The 16,131-nt window shown below is 42.7% G+C and overlaps 1 protein-coding gene across 1 annotated transcript in view; it reads right to left on the bottom strand.

The window, feature by feature from the left end:
• Window positions 1–3,212: 3,212 nt before the first annotated feature.
• Window positions 3,213–16,131, bottom strand: part of ppt2b (palmitoyl-protein thioesterase 2b) — a 43,059-nt gene continuing 30,140 nt past the window's right edge. Inside the window, exon 8 of the mRNA XM_072550017.1 lies at window positions 3,213–7,466. Coding sequence (XP_072406118.1) covers window positions 7,323–7,466 — 144 coding nt within the window. The 3' untranslated portion in view covers window positions 3,213–7,322. The remainder of the gene's footprint in view (window positions 7,467–16,131) is intronic.

The raw sequence follows: 16,131 nt of genomic DNA on the forward strand, positions 1-16,131 counted from the left end.
CAGTGTGTTGTGACAAATCATTTGGTTTTCCTGTTAGCTGTAGTTAATATCCATTTCCCACAGCCACATCAGGCTATTAGAGATACTGTGGGTTTTTACTAAAGTTCATTTTTTCTTTGAATGTAGGTTTGCTCGCTGGGCTGAAAGGTTTGGTTTCAGATGTTTCATCAACATATCAGGTTAAATCCAGAACCTCAACCTGAGCTACAAATCTTCTCAAAACTCTTCATTTTTCCTGTCTGGTACAAGGTGGAGGTGTTCCTGTAAAGGTGGCAGGTTCCATTTTCGGTAATCTGCAGTCAACCTTGTCTTTAGCCCCGATGGGGTGGTGTTTTAGTACTTCCCTTTGTCGGGTTCTAATGGACCTTGTTACCTGTACGTCACTGAAATGTAAAGAGGAATTCAGCTGGGTGAGGATATCTATCCCAAGGAGCGGCTGGGTTACAGGTCCTACCCAGATAAAGGTAACTCCTGGGAACCGAATTCAAGGCGTATGGGTTCGATCCGTTTGATTACAATCCTGTCAGTTCCTGCTCCGTAAGCTGTTCTCGCTATCCCATCTCACAGGAGTTTGGTCTCGTACCTTTGGGGTCGGCACATCAATATCGCTCCTGTGTCCAAAAGGCACTCAATGTCCAATGTTCATATGCAGTCAGTCTCACCTGTTCTGGCATAAAACCAGTAGGAGCACAGAGGAGCACTGGGCAGGCTCTTGCAGGTTTTTTGTCAACTTCTGCTGCTACTGGATGCTTAGTTTATTTTTAAATTGTTCTGGGAGATTGGTATTACTCCCAAATTCCAGCATCCCCTCTTCCTCATTGCTTCTTAGACAACTTCTCCCATTTCCTTTTTGCCAGTGTCCCCCAGCCCAGCGGCCTTCCTTCCCACAGAAGTGACACTTCCCTGGGCATTTGTCTTGGGTCTTCCTAGGGTTACCGGGGGGTCTGTTTCATTTGTCCTGCCTGAAGGGCTCACAATTTGGCACCCACATCTCAGTTGAGCTGGTGGGCTCTGCCCACCTAGTCATAGTAATTAGTCCCCCTCTGGTCCCAATCCACTTTGGCAAGCTTTAACATGTTGGTGAGCTCAGGTTTAAGTCCGGCTGCAAAAGCAGACTTCAGTGGGCCATAATCACAACCTTCAAAAACCCGGTCATCCTGCACATATGGGACTCCTGCATGTTCTTCCCAGGTCATCCTAAACCTTTCCTCATACTCTGGGACTTCTGTGGGTATTTGACAGTAAACTGTGCATTTTATCCAATTGGTCTAATGCTGGTTATACCCCTGTACCCACTGTGATATTGCTATCCAGCCAGCTTGCAGCTCCTGTTCGTATGCTCTGAGACTGCCTCACGGAGACAGCGTCCTTCTCTTTTAGTTACAATGACGCTCAGAATTTGTACGCTGTCCCAGGGATGAAGTGGATATGTTCCCCTTAACCGGTGTAGGCTTTCCCATGTCTCCACTGGCCTCTTCTTCGGCTGAGACATTTGCTTAGACCACCTTGCTATTCTCTCAGGGGGAGAAGGCTCATGCACAGTGTGCATTTCAGTCTGGTCTGAAATTCCCAGTACCAGGACATCCACCTCAGTGTTGCCCTTAATTCCTGCCTGATTAGTTTTTTTCCAATCTTTACATTCCTGGTTTTAAGGAGTTGTAAAAATAGAACTGGGAATATACGGTCATAGAGTCATAGAGATGTACAGCATGGAAACAGACCCTTCGGTCCAACCTGTCTATGCCCAACCCAACCCAATCTAGTCCCATCTGCCAGCAGCCGGCCCATATCCCTCCAAACCCTTCCTATTCACATACCCATCCAAATGCCTCTTAAATGTTGCAATTGCACCAGCCTTCACTACTTCCTCTAGCAGCTCATTCCATACACGTACCACACTCTGTGTGAAAACATTGCCCCTTAGGTCTCTTTTATATCTTTCCCCCCTCACCCTAAACCTATGCCCTCTAGTTCTGGACTCCCCGACCCCAAGGAAAAGACTTTGTCTATTTACCCTATCCATGCCCCTCATAATCTTGTAAACCTCTATAAGGTCACCCCTCAGCCTCTGACGCTCCAGGGAAAACAGCCCCAGCCTGTTCAGCCTCTCCCTATAGCTGAAATCCTCCAATCCTGGCAACATCCTTGTAAATCTTTTCTGAACCCTTTCAAGTTTCACAACATCTTTCCAATAGGAAGGAGACCAGAATTGCACGCAATATTCCAACAGTGACCTAACCAATGTCCTGTACTCTGATCAATAAAGGAAAGCATACCAAACACCTTCTTCACTATCCTATCTACCTGTGACTTCACTCTCAAGGAGCTATGAACCTGCACTCCAAGGTCTCTTTGTTCAGCAGCACTCCCTAGGACCTTACCATTAAGTGTATAAGTCCTGCTAAGATTTGCTTTTCCAAAATGTAGCACATCGCATTTATCTGAATTAAACTCCATCTGCCACTTCTCAGCCCATTGGCCCATCTGGTCCAGATCCTGTTGTAATCTGAGGTAACTCTCTTCGCTGTCCACTACACCTCCAATTTTGGTGTCATCTGCAAACTTACTAACTGTATCTCTAGTGAGCTGGCGAATAAGTTAAAGATAACTGATAACACAATATACCACTGTTACAATGTTGTACTATCTTGTCTGTTATGTGGCTTGCAAACTAAGGGAATATAGCTTAGTCCTTAACCAGTCTTGCCGTTTATTGTAAGAATATGTTTGCATTTAAAAAATGAATTATATTTGAGTTCATTTATGAAATGCAGTGAAAGTCTCTTTTGTTCTCGATAATAGTGAGAAAGAGAAACAAATTGACCACTTCAGTGATTAAATAAAACACTAACAATACTGATGTGATAGCAAAAGGGAAGGAGATCACTACTTGTAAAAAGAAGGAAGTGTTCGACTCTGACAGAACAGGGGACTCTGGCCTCTCTTTGAATAAGCCAGCATAGTCTCAACAGGCTGAATGGCCGTATCCCTGTGCTCCAGCTGACTAGATGAACAAGGTCGAACCCCTAGAACCTGATTGAAGAAATTCAGTCCTAGGATTATATACAATAGTGAAATAATAGTTTAATCAGGAAGAGTGAACATGGCAGAGGTACCAAGCCCAGCTGGAGAGGCTCTGAACAAGTCCCTCAGTTAGGGAGTGTGACACAACCTGAAACACTGAACTGAGTAAGGTTTGCATCAGTCACAAATTCTTGTTTAAAATACTTTTATTAGACAGTAGGAGAATGAGGCAACATTGGAATAATTTACAAACAATTCAGAAAATGGTAAAACCAAGGCTCAATAAATTAAGGAAAAGCACAACTTGTTGATAATTAGTACATTTTGTTGATTCAGGTTGAATGTTTTCATTCCTTCAGTGTTATTCCAGTATGGTACCAGGTAGCAAGCGTCCGGCAGTATTACACATGCAGCAAATGATGAAGCCCCTCACCACAATGATGCCAGCCTTACCACCGCCACTATCTCAGCTGGTCACCATCCACCATCACAGGCACCGACTTATTCAAAACACCACGGAATAATCAAAACCAACCTCCTTCGATTGGAGGTGCACTGGAACTCTCAAAATCAACATGAAAGGAGCAATTTGCTTCCTTGGATCAGCTATCACCATGGATAACTCAACCTTCATTATATTCTTACACTAAGGATTGCATGGAGAAAGGACTGGCATGTTAACTATTGAATATCAACTACACACTGCATCTTCATAACCAGAAAACATTTGAACAATTTCTGTGTGAACGTATTTCTCTTCCTAACTTCTCTGGGAAAGGGACGGAAAGATTGAGTATTCCCCAGATTCTTTACAGAAGGTTGCATAACAGGAACCAAACAAGCAAGTTAGCAGGAGAGTTCAGTGACAGATCAGCAGCTGTATTCCCATTTCCAGTTGGGTACTCACTAGGATGAGGGCCCAGTGAGGCAGTCAGGCACCTGGAGATGAAAATCTAGGGTTCCACTTTATCATGAAGGGCACAGTGCTCTCTTTCAAACACAGAACCCTCACAGCATCAGCTATCAGACTGGATTACAGCAGGCTCCAGTTATGTTTGCCACGAGCAACTTTACCAACTAATTAATATTCCAGCTTTTTCATGAAAAAGTCATGCTGCTGTCCAACCAGAATTAATCCAATCTCCATGAAAATGGTGAGGGGATAGGACCAGAATCAGTTTTGATTATTGATTATTGGTGGAATTGGCAAGAACTGCCAGCGAGCCTTGTTCTGGGACAACAGCTGTGTTGGACATGTGTCATTTCACCCTCTATTTGACAGGACCAAGTGAATACTCAAAACACTTCCACTGTCTAACTGGAGGGATCAGTAATGTCTGATCTTACCCAGAGCGTGCAGCCACTTGTTAAATCATGTCTGTATGAGAGACACTGCTCACCCAGGCAACTCCCAGGAACCTAAGCCCATAGTAGTTTCAAACCACACAAAAAAAGTTAAAATGCTTTTGAAACCCTGGAAACAGAGTAGCCAATGATGGCAGCCAAGTGTATCTGAATGATGGCAGGGACTGTAAAATGCACACTAACACTGAATGCACAATATTGTATTGTATTGTTTGAGCCACCCCTGCCCCTTGCAAATTAGATTACTTCCCCATTGTTTAGATAACAATGTGGCTGAGAGTAAAAATATACTTAATTTGTTGCTCATGCTTTCACACGAACTAACATTTGTCAAACACAAAGCCTTGTATATCTGTGAACAGATCAAAATCCATAAAGATACTGAGTTAGCACTGAATGAGTACACGCCCATCAAAAGCCTCTACATACCATCTAACAAGGCGACATTGGCAGTTTAACATAAATAGGTTAAAAAGTAATGAACTGACAAGTTCAACAGGATTGGAAAGTGTTTGTTGGATAATATCCCAATTTAGGGCTGTTGTTCACGCAGCTAAACTAACCGAGATAGACTGTAAATTTATCTCTAAACCTATCACTTATGAACACTTATCAGATTAAAGAAGACTGAATGGCAGATCAGCTACAATCTCACTGAACAAAGGCCCATTCCTGTTCCTATATAAATACAACATTGAGGAGTTATGTTTGTAATAAAACTGCAGGAAGTACTCAGTCGGCTAGGCAGTGTTTGTAGACAGAGGAGAAAAACAGTCAGTCAATGCTTCAGTTCGATCACCTTTCATCAGATATTTATATTGAGGGTGATGCTCAGAGAACTCCCAAAGATCCAGGATACAGGTGCAACTGCAGTGAAAGCGGGACTTCAAGAAAATAAAATCTCAATCAACTGCAATATTGCAAACCAAATATTAAGTCAGTGAGCTTTGTAAAAGGTCTCCTTGCACACTCTTAGTTAAAACTAAATACAGACTTACAGTGTTTTCATACCCTGAGTTTCATAAACTCATTACTGAACACTTACTTTTATGATTAGAAAAAAATAAGACTGTGTCTGAGAATTCTAACACCTGCATTTTAGCAACCATTGCTGATGTTGTTATCAGACACTGATGATTCGCCCTTGGTATTCCCAGTATTTTGTTTCTTTCAGATCCCCAAGTCCCTTCTATTTCATTTCCTATTGACAATGCCTACATTGACTCTAGCATTGACTGAAAAGCGAGTAAAGACATTTTTTAGGGTAATGCTGAATCTGCTCTCTATTAAATTCTTGCAACCTTTTGTTCCACAATTTCTCCCTCACCTCTAAAGAACTCACTTGAGGCATTGGCACTACCCCTGCCCACCACCTCCCACTCCCTCAGCAATACCACGAGGGTATCTAAAGGGAATGATTAAAGATAGCTCATTGAATAGAACCCAAGAGTGAAAACACAATCAATAGTGGGGGAAATGTTGGATAACTAGTTGCTCCAATTTAAACAGTAATTTCCATGACCAAATATTGACCAATACATAAGAAGAGGTTGAGGTCAGTAGTGTTTACAAGTTGTAAAGAGGTTTGAACAGACTCAAATGATTTTCCCCTAGAACAGGCATATCATTCCCTATTAGCCCTTCACTATAATTAAAGTGATGGGTGGGAATGGTGATAAGTTCCTGATATTCCATTTATGTACAGTAAATTATTGTAGCACGTTGCCAGTCTCTAGCAGTACAAAAGCAATCCCTCCTGGAAAAAGTGGTACACCCGGAATAAGGAGTTCACTCCAATCCCAGCCACATCTTCCCTTCTGTAGAACTGATTTTACTCCCATCGCCTATATTGGGCACCCTCATATTCCTGAGGCATCCAGTAATTATTCAAAACCAAACATTTTCCTGTTTTCAAAGTCCTTTCATAATTTTTATATAAAAGACAAAAACCTTACTGACGCTTAAAAACCCTCCATTCATTCAAAATTATTCATTTGAAAAGTTCAGATATAGAAAACATTTTTCTTCCCTTCAAAAGAAAATTACATTTCCCTTTAAATGATTAGAAGTCCAAATCACTAAAGGAGAGGTGAACTCTGAACAAAGCCAAACCAGACTTGATTGATCAGTGAACTTTACCAAGGAAGGGAAATCAAACAGGAGGGGGGAATTGAAGAGTCAGATGTAATGGGTAAATGCTACAGCAACAACCTGTTATTAACCTGTTCAGGAGATATAGGAAAGGAGGCATCAGGGTGGACATTTATATTAAATGATGAGTGAACTACAAATTAATTCACAACCTAATTTCCATCCTTGATGTTTAGATACAACCTTTACACAAGTCAGGAATAACTCCAATGATCCATTTCCCTGCTCCCTTTCCCACTCCATTTTGTGTATATCTAATGGGCAGAATACCAGAGGTAGTCTTTGAATGTTATTCTCATGTTTAAAAATAATTTGAAAAAATAGTTTGTATTGATTCAGAGTAACACACACTTTAGAAAGCAGCATCCATGTAGGTTCCCTACCATTTCACTGAAGAAGATGTAAAGAGACAAAAAGCCAGAAGTTGCAAAAGTTAAATCTTTAAACTTGTTGCTGATTCTCAGTGTGGACTATCTTCCTTTAGTGGCTGTGGTTATTCCCCTCATTTCCACACTCACCCCCACCCTTTTCGACAATCCCCTCCCCATCACTCCAAGGCTGTTGGAATCAGCACTGATGACATTGAGTCCCCTCTGATCAGTGGCCACTGTTGATTGTCAATGCACTTAACCAGAGGGCACCCCAGGAAACCTCCCAGATCTGGAGAGTTTCCCCCATCCCCTGCAGAGTAGCCATCTTTCCGAGGTTCAGTTTGGTTGTTGCACACTCCAAGTTCACAGTTCGCCTGTCCTTTGCAACATGGATGTCCTGCTTAACGTCTTTTACGTGAGCCATTTGAGAATGTAATTGTCGAAAACAGTGCGGTTGGAGTGCCATTTGGTGTGATGCACATTGTTCACTGTAAAGGTGTGAATGGCTCCCTGGTTATCCAGACTTTTTAAGCCAAACAAGTCCATCATGTAAACCTGGATGGAAAGAGAACACATGTTTTATCTTATTTCATTTTCAACTTCCATACAACTTTACTTTGACTTGAACACACAGTCAAAGTTGATGAGGTTGTGATTTGCCTCACACACTGTCTGATTAAATTCCATGACATAGACCAAACATTGGAGATTACCCTGCCTCTGGAACACCGGCCCAGCAGCCAGTAAGCAGCTCAAAATGAGTCAGGGTCGAGAGAAATAAAGAGAACACAAAAGACAGAGGAAAGATAAACATTCACGGTGCATTACTAACTGTCACAGGAACAAGAGTCACTGGTCTCGAGCGGTTTCCCCTGAGAAGATAGAGAGGAATAAATGCTTGAACATGGCCAGAGGTATTAAATCCACTGCACTGTGTGCACTGAACTGTAGACCAGACTGCAGGTTACTGTTCACAGGGTGGGCTTTCAAACACAAAGGGACCAGGTAAACTCAGATGTTTAAAACAGAAATGTTAGTGTTCTCTTAAATGACCCCACCAGAGGTGGCACAGTGGCTCAGTGGCTAGCACTACTGCCTCACAACACCAGGGCCTTGGGTTCAATTCCAGCCTTGGGCGACTGTCTGTGTGGAGTTTGCACATTCTCCCAATGTCTGCATGGGTTTCCTCCGGGTGCTCCACTTTCCTCCAAAGATGTGCAGGTCAGGGTGAACTGGCCATGCTAAATTGCCCATAGTGTTCAAGGATGTATAGGTTAGATGCATTAATCGGGAATAAATGTAGGGGAATTGTCTGGGTGGGATTCTCTTCAGAGGATCAGTGTAGACTTGTTGAGACAAATGGCGTGTTTCCACACTGTAGGGATTCTATAATCCACTGTGCACTTGCTCTGTATTTCTGGGAGAATCAATCATTCTCTCATTACAGTTAAACTGTGCTTTTAGCTGATGATTTAATGTAGTAAAGATCTTCACAGGATGACAATGATATCCACTAACCAAAGGGAAAGATATTAGGGCAGGTGACCAAAGCCTTGTACATGGAGTGTGAGCATTGAAGAGGATGAAAAGGGTTAGAGAATCAGAGGAGTAGATAGAGATTGTTCCAAAGGTTTGTACACAGCTGGTGAAGGCATGGTCACCAAAAATGGAGCAATGAAAATTAGGGATGGGGAGCAGACCAGAATCGGAAGGGTAACTTTTTTAAAGTTTAAAGGCTGGAACTGTTTAAAGTTGGGTGGAGGCAAGATCGTGGACCTTACACAGAAGGATTAGAGTTTCAACACGACATGCTTGGGAATCTAGAATCAGTGCAAGTCAGTGAGCACAGGGTTGATGGGTGGATTGGACATGATGCAAGGTCAGCTGATGCTTATTGAGGGAGGAAAGTGATGACAGCAACAAGTTGCATTGACATAGCAAAGTTAACAGTGTAAAAACCTTACAGGGATGTAATCAAACAAAAATGTGACTCTGAAGCACATTAAGGTAGATGATCAAACAAGGCAAAATGGATGGAGAGATCAAATGAATTAGATGGAATTACAGATCTTAGCCTTGTCATCACAAGGCATTACTGAGTCTCAGGGAATAAAGAAATTAATAAGGTTTTCAGTCGATGGGCAGGACTAGAGTCAGGTAATTTGGTGATGCTGGGAATGTTTGGTCTGAAGCGCTGAGTGAGGTTAAACAGAACACTGTGGCTGCAAAACCCAACCAGAGAATGGGGAGCAGGTTTGGGGTTTACTAGTGAGGGAATGCCATTTACAGTATTGACCAAAGGCCATAGGAACAGGAGGAGGCCAGATTAGAGTGGTGCTGGAAAAGCACAGCAGGGCAGGCAGCACCCGAGGAGCAGGACAATCAACGTTTCGGGCGAAAGCCCTTCATAAGGAATGAACGCAGGGAGCCTCTGGGGTGGACAGATAAACGGGGGGTGGAGTGGGCGGGGGGGGGGGGGGGGGGGGGGGGGAAGCATTCAGCCCATCGAGCCTGCTCCATCATTCAATGAGATCATGGCTGATCTGTGGCCGAACTCCATGTACCTGTCTTTGGCCCCATACCATTTAATACCTTTGTATAATAAACAAAAAATCCACTTCAGATTTAAACTTAACAACTGATCTTGCATCCACTGTTGTTTGTGGAAAAGAGTTCCAAATCTTTCCCACCCTTTGTAGTTAGTTGTGCATCATCACATCTCTCCTGAATGGTCTGGCCCTAATTCTCAGACTACGTGCCCAGGTTCTAGAATCCCAAACCAGTGGAAACCATTTCTCAGTATCTCCCTTGTCGTTTCCTGTTAATATCTTGAAAACATTAATCAGATTACCCTTCACTTTCTAAATTCTAGAGAAATGAGGCCTAAAATCCTCAGAATTTAACCGCTGATATCCAGTTATCAACTATTTGGACCGTTTTGTCATTTAGCAGGTGGAAGTTTTCGATTGTCCAACAGTGTTTGGGTCAGAGAGGAGGTGGCGAGGTGGAACTGCCTGTGCTCAGTGTTCCCCAGGAACCAGACTCATTGTTTCAGATAATGTTGGGACGGGACAGCAAGTGGTTGAGTAAGTTAAGGTTACTGGGGCAGTTCCCAAGTTACTTTTCACAACTTTATGTTCACATTATTGTTCTGCAAAAGTGTGCGTATTTCAAAGAACTGTTAAAAAGCATTCTGTCCAAACATGGGATCAGAGGAATTAGGAATAGGAGCAAACTATTCAGCCCTTTTGACCCTGTTCTGCCATTTGGTAATGATCGTGGCTGACCTATTTCTGTCTCAGTTCCATTTCCCCATCTGCTTCCCATGACTCTTGACCTACTTGCTTATCAAAAATCTAGCCTCTGCCTTGAAGAAATTCAAAGATCTGGCCTCCACTGCCTTCTCGGGGAGAAACTAACTAACATCTCTCTGAATGAAAAAAAAATCCCCATACCCCCATCTTAAAAACTTATCTTTAAACTGTACTCTTACAGCCTCCCTCTCTCCACTTCCCCGGGATAGTTCCAGCAAGTTCCACTTCAACAGCTTAATACCAGTTACAGAAAATTTGGTGCAATATTACCACCTTCTGGCGATGAGCGGTGCTGCGAGCAACAAGTGGCGCTGAGATTTCTGAACGGCGATGCAGAACGGTGGTGTAGGGCTGCCACCGGCACTACCGCCAAGTATCATTGATAGGGAATCATGGCTGTGCTACCAAACTAAAAATTTGCAGATGCTGAGCATCCGAAATAAAATCAGAAAAATCTGCAAGTCAGAGTCATACAGATGTACAGCACGGAAACAGTCCAACTCGTCCATGCCGACCAGATATCCCAACCTAACCTTGTCCCATTGGCCAGCACTTGGCCCATGTCCCTCTAAACTCTTCCAATTCATATACCTATCCAGTTGCCTTTTAAATGTTGCAATTGTACCAGCCTCCACCACTTCCTCTGGCAGCTTATTCCATATAAATACCATCTTCTGTGGGGAAAAGTTGCCCCTTAGGTTCCTTTTAGATCTTTCCCCTCTCACCCTAAACCCTCTAGCTCTGGAGTCCCCTACCACAGATTTTATCTATTTATCCTAAGCATGAACATAGAACATTACAGCGCAGTACAGGCCCTTCGGCCCTCGATTTAAAATAAAAAACAAAAGCGCTGGAGAAACCAAACAGGTTTAATTCAGATAAATGCGAGGTGCTGCATTTTGGGAAAGCAAATCTTAGCAGGACTTATACACTTAATGGTAAGGTCCTAGGGAATGTTGCTGAACAAAGAGACCTTGGAATGCAGGTTCATAGCTCCTTGAAAGTGAAGTCGCAGGTAGATAGGATAGTGAAGAAGGCGTTTGGTATGCTTTCCTTTATTGGTCAGAATATTGAGTACAGGAGTTGGGAGGTCATGTTGCGGCTGTACAGGACATTGGTTAGGCCACTGTTGGAATATTGCGTGCAATTCTGGTCTCCTTCCTATCGGAAAGATGTTGTGAAACTTGAAAGGGTTCAGAAAAGATTTACAAGGATGTTGCCAGGGTTGGAGGATTTGAGCTATAGGGAGAGGCTGAACAGGCTGGGGCTGTTTTTCCTGGAGCGTCAGAGGCTGAGGGGTGACCTTACAGAGGTTTATAAAATCATGAGGGGCATGGATAGGATAAATAGACAAAGTCTTTTCCCTGGGATCGGAGAGTCCAGAACTAGAGGGCATAGTTTTAGGGTGAGAGGGGAAAGATATAAAAGAGACCTAAGGGGCAACATTTTCTCACAGAGGGTAGTATGTGTATGGAATGAACTGCCAGAGGATGCGGTGGAGGCTGGTACAATTGCAACATTCAAGAGGCATTTGGATGGGTATATGAATAGGAAGGGTTTGGAGGGATATGGGCCAGGTGCTGGCAGGTGGGACTAGATTGGATTGGGATATCTGGTCGGCATGGATGGGTTTGACCGAAGGGTCTGTTTCCATGCTGTACATCTCTATAACTCTACGACTATGACTATGACTCACTGACCTAAAACAGTCAAGTCTTTTTCTTTCTCCAGGCACTGCCAGACCAGTGCTTTTCCAGCATTTTGTTAAGTGAAAGATAGAATTAAAAAGACAGGTAACCAGAGCCTCAGGATGATGCTAGTTGGCTGAACAGATGAGTTCTCTATTTGGCAATGTGAATTCAGACTGCATATCTACAACATATAAACATGAAATAAGTAAAATACTGTAAGTCAGTTTCACCGAGGAGAACGTGGATGGTGAAAAGGGAGGAAGCATTTCATCTCCCACGCTAGAGTTTCTTGTTGAAGTTAGTAATGCAGTTTTCAGGAATAGGTTGTTAACGATAAATAAAATATTTGGGTGAAATAACAGTACAATCAGCTGTTCAAATCCAGTCATGCAGGACATACATAAAGTTGTAAAACTTATCAGCCTCGAGGTGGCAGTGTGTCTCCATATAAAATGATGTTTTATATTTCAAAATTGTTCATCATCACCGTATTTAATAAACATCTTGACAAAGTAACCCAGTACACCTACGATTGTTAGTGAAGTCGTGACTAAAGCTCGGACAGTAAAAGAAATTGACGTACCTAACACAAATAAATCAAAATTTAGATCCTGGATAAGTTTCTCTTGTCCCCACCAAGATACATTAAAATATTCTTAGAAAATGCTACATTAAAACTAAATCTGCATAAAGCTTGTGGCTTTAGTTTTACTGTTTTGCTAACCAGTTGTGTTGTTGCACTAACTAAGCTGCTATACAATCTAACAGTAAAGGTTAAACAAGGAAACATGTCGATGCAGTACCATCATAAAGACATTAGGTGGTGCTGCTGCACCGGCTGAAAAAAAACTTAATTTTATCCCTCAGACAGGTGGTGCTGGAGTTGCACTACCTGATTCTACTTTCAATTTACATTTTTTTTAACGTTTCGTGGGGCATGTGGCTAAACTTGCATTTACTGTCAATTCCGAATGGCCCCGAAGAAAATGCTTCAGAGGTGTCTGCATGAATCGCTGCATTCCCTTTAGTATAGGGAGATCCACAACGCCATGAGGGAGTTCCAGGATTTTGACCCAGTGATACTAAGGGAAGCAGGTGGGGATGTTCCCTATGTCTGCTGCCCTTGTCCTTCTAAATGGTAGATTTGCAAAGTGCTGACTAAGGAGCTCCAGTGATTATATGGCATCTTGTAGATGTCAAAATAATTCTTTTCCGATGCTCCTGAGATTTTCTCTGGAACAACAGTTACATTATAAAGAGGATGCAGAGCTGGGCGGAGAAATGGTAGATTGAATTCAACCTGGATAAGTGCGAAGTGATGCATTTTGGAAGGTCGAACTTGAATGCTGAATAAAGGATTAAAGACAGGATTCTTGGCAGTGTGGAGGAACAGAGGGATCTTGGTGTTCAAGTGCACAGATCCCTCAAAGTTGCCATCCAAGTGGATTGGGTTGTTAAGAAAGCATATGGTGTTTTGGCTTTCATTAACAGGGGGATCAAGTTTAAGAGCTGCAAGGTTTTGCTGCAACTCTACAAGTCCCTGGTGAGACCACACTTGGAATATTGTGTCCAGTTCTGGTCACCCTACTATAGGAAAGATACTGAGGCTTTGGAGAGAGAGAATGCAAAGGAGGTTTATCAGGATGCTGCCTGGAATGGAAGGCTTATCTTACAAAGAGAAGTTGACTAAGCTCTGACTGTTCTCTCTGGAGAGAAGGAGGAAGACACGTGACCTGAGTGAGGTATACAAAGGCATGGATAGAGTCAATAGCCAGAGACTTTTCCCCAGGGCAGGATTGACTGGCACGAGGGGTCAAAATTTTAAGATATTAGGGGAAAGGTATAGAGGGGATGTCAGAGGTAGATTCTTTACGCAGAGAATTGTGAATACATGGAATGCATTGCCAGCGGTGGTGGAAGCAGAGTCATTAGGGATGTTTAAGCGACTACTGGACATGCACAGCAGTGAATTGAGGGGTGCGTTGGTTAGGTTATTTTATTTTAGATTAGGGATAATCCTCAGCACAACATCATGGGCCAAAGGGCCTGTTCTGTGTTGTACTTTTCTATGTTTTAATGCTGTCTCACTGTATCTTTACCTTCCCTGTTTGTGATGATGTATTTGGATACACAGATGCAGAAGTAGATTAACTAATATCCTCAATAATAATCAACTCTCCATTAAACTAAAACACAAAGAAAGCACTCATTTCCTAGAAACTACAGCAACTGGCACAAGATAACAGCATAAGTTTACATAGTTTATTTTTAAAAATTGATTTTTATTCCAGACACAAAAACCATCAGCTGAATTAACCACATCTTCCTCAGACTGGCAAGGACACAGCTCCTACATTTACATGGCACCAATATAAAACTGAAACAATTTAACTAGCTGGTTTACAACCCCATTACTGCACCCGGATCTCAATCTCAGATTCAAATTTAATGATTGGCAAGGTTTATTGTAGGAGGATTAACCACACCTTTCCAAAGAGAGAAACTTCTGAATTTACATAGCCCTCAATAAGATGTTCCATATTGATTTGTAAGGAATTCAGTATCTCAGTGGTGATTTTAAATTTCCTCAATCCCGTTTAGCCATACATTGGTTGCAAGCTGCCATTTCCTATTTTGCAGCCTCCCTCTTCTCTCTCCACCCCTGACTTCCTTTGGCTGACATCCACTCCAGGAAACAGAATCCAGCAAAAGATCCTCCTTCTCCAGCATGCCATTCCTATCTTGTGGAAAAAACCTGCTCTCCAGCACTGATGTTCCTTGCTGCTCACCAATCACAAGCTGTTTCTCTTCAAGGTTTTCAGCTGGCTCTATCAAAAGCAAAGTTAAAAATCACACAACACCCGGATATAGTCCAACAGGTCTATGCCAGGTTATAGACACTAGCTCCTGACGAAGGAGCAGCAATCTGAAAGCTAGTGGTTCCAAATAAAGTACAAGATTTCAGAGCGCTGCTCCTTCTTCAGCTAACAAGTGACCATAACCTGGTGTTGTGTCATTTTTAATTTTGTCCAGCCCTGTCCAACACCAGCACCTCCATATTATGGCTATCAGAAGCAAGTACAGGAGAGAGCCAACCTCTGATTGGAGGAGTACTTTACAATTCTCTACCATTCAATCTATGAGGCAACTTCCCTCTGATTGTGAAGGTGGAGGGGAAGAGTGGAAACCACAGAATGGATCACCCTGGGAGATTTCAGGAGAATCGACTTAATTCCTGAATATTCTGACAGTTGGTGCACACTGCGGAGGCTGTGAGTGATGAAGCTGGTGAAGCAGATGCCAATAAAATGTGCTGCTTCTCCTGGATGGTGTCAAACTTCTTGAGTGTTGGTGCAGCTGTACTCATCCAGGGAAGTGGGGAGTCAGGAGGGGAGTGACTCACTGCAGGTTTCAAACTATCCATCAATGACCCCAATTATTCAACCAGGATGATCCTCTCACACAGGAGAGAGTGAGGACTGCAGATGCTGGAGATCAGAGTCGAGAGTGTGGTGCTGGAAAAGCACAGCAGGTCAGGCAGCATCCGAGGAGCAGGAGAATCAACGTTTCAGGCAAAAGCCCTGCATCAGGAAAAGGGAGGGGGACCATCGATTATCCTGCTCCTCAGACGTTGCTTGACCTGCTGTGCTGTTCCAGCACAACACTCTCAACTCTGATCCTATCACAGGAACACAAGGACATAATACCTGCTCATCACAAGCAGCTAAGACACAAAAGAAATGTACAACAGAATCACAGAAGAGTTACAGAACAGGAGTCCATTCAGCTCATCATGTCTGCACCAGATTTCCAAATGAACATTTCACCAAATGTCATTCTCCTGCCTCTCTATAAACACCAGTTTTTCAGATAACAGTCTATCCTCCTGTTCAATGTTTCAATTGAATCTACCTCCACCTCACTCCCTCACAGACAAACATTCTGTTCCAGACATTAACCACTCGGTGTGTGAGTAAAGCATTTCTTCATGTCACTATTACCAAAACCAAAATATTTCAGATGGTGAAAATCACAAGTGAAACGGGAAATACAGAAAGCAGTTAACAGAATACAGAGTTATAGAGCAAACCAACCAGACTGAAATAACCTAACATGACCACCTGGAAGAACTGATACCAATGAAACAGTTTTGGAACAACACTGAGGCAACGAATAACAAAGTGATGTGCCAATGTGACAATAAAGAAAATTAAA

The sequence above is a fragment of the Chiloscyllium punctatum genome, chromosome 30 (assembly GCF_047496795.1).
Source record: "Chiloscyllium punctatum isolate Juve2018m chromosome 30, sChiPun1.3, whole genome shotgun sequence".
In the NCBI taxonomy this organism is placed as follows: domain Eukaryota; kingdom Metazoa; phylum Chordata; class Chondrichthyes; order Orectolobiformes; family Hemiscylliidae; genus Chiloscyllium; species Chiloscyllium punctatum.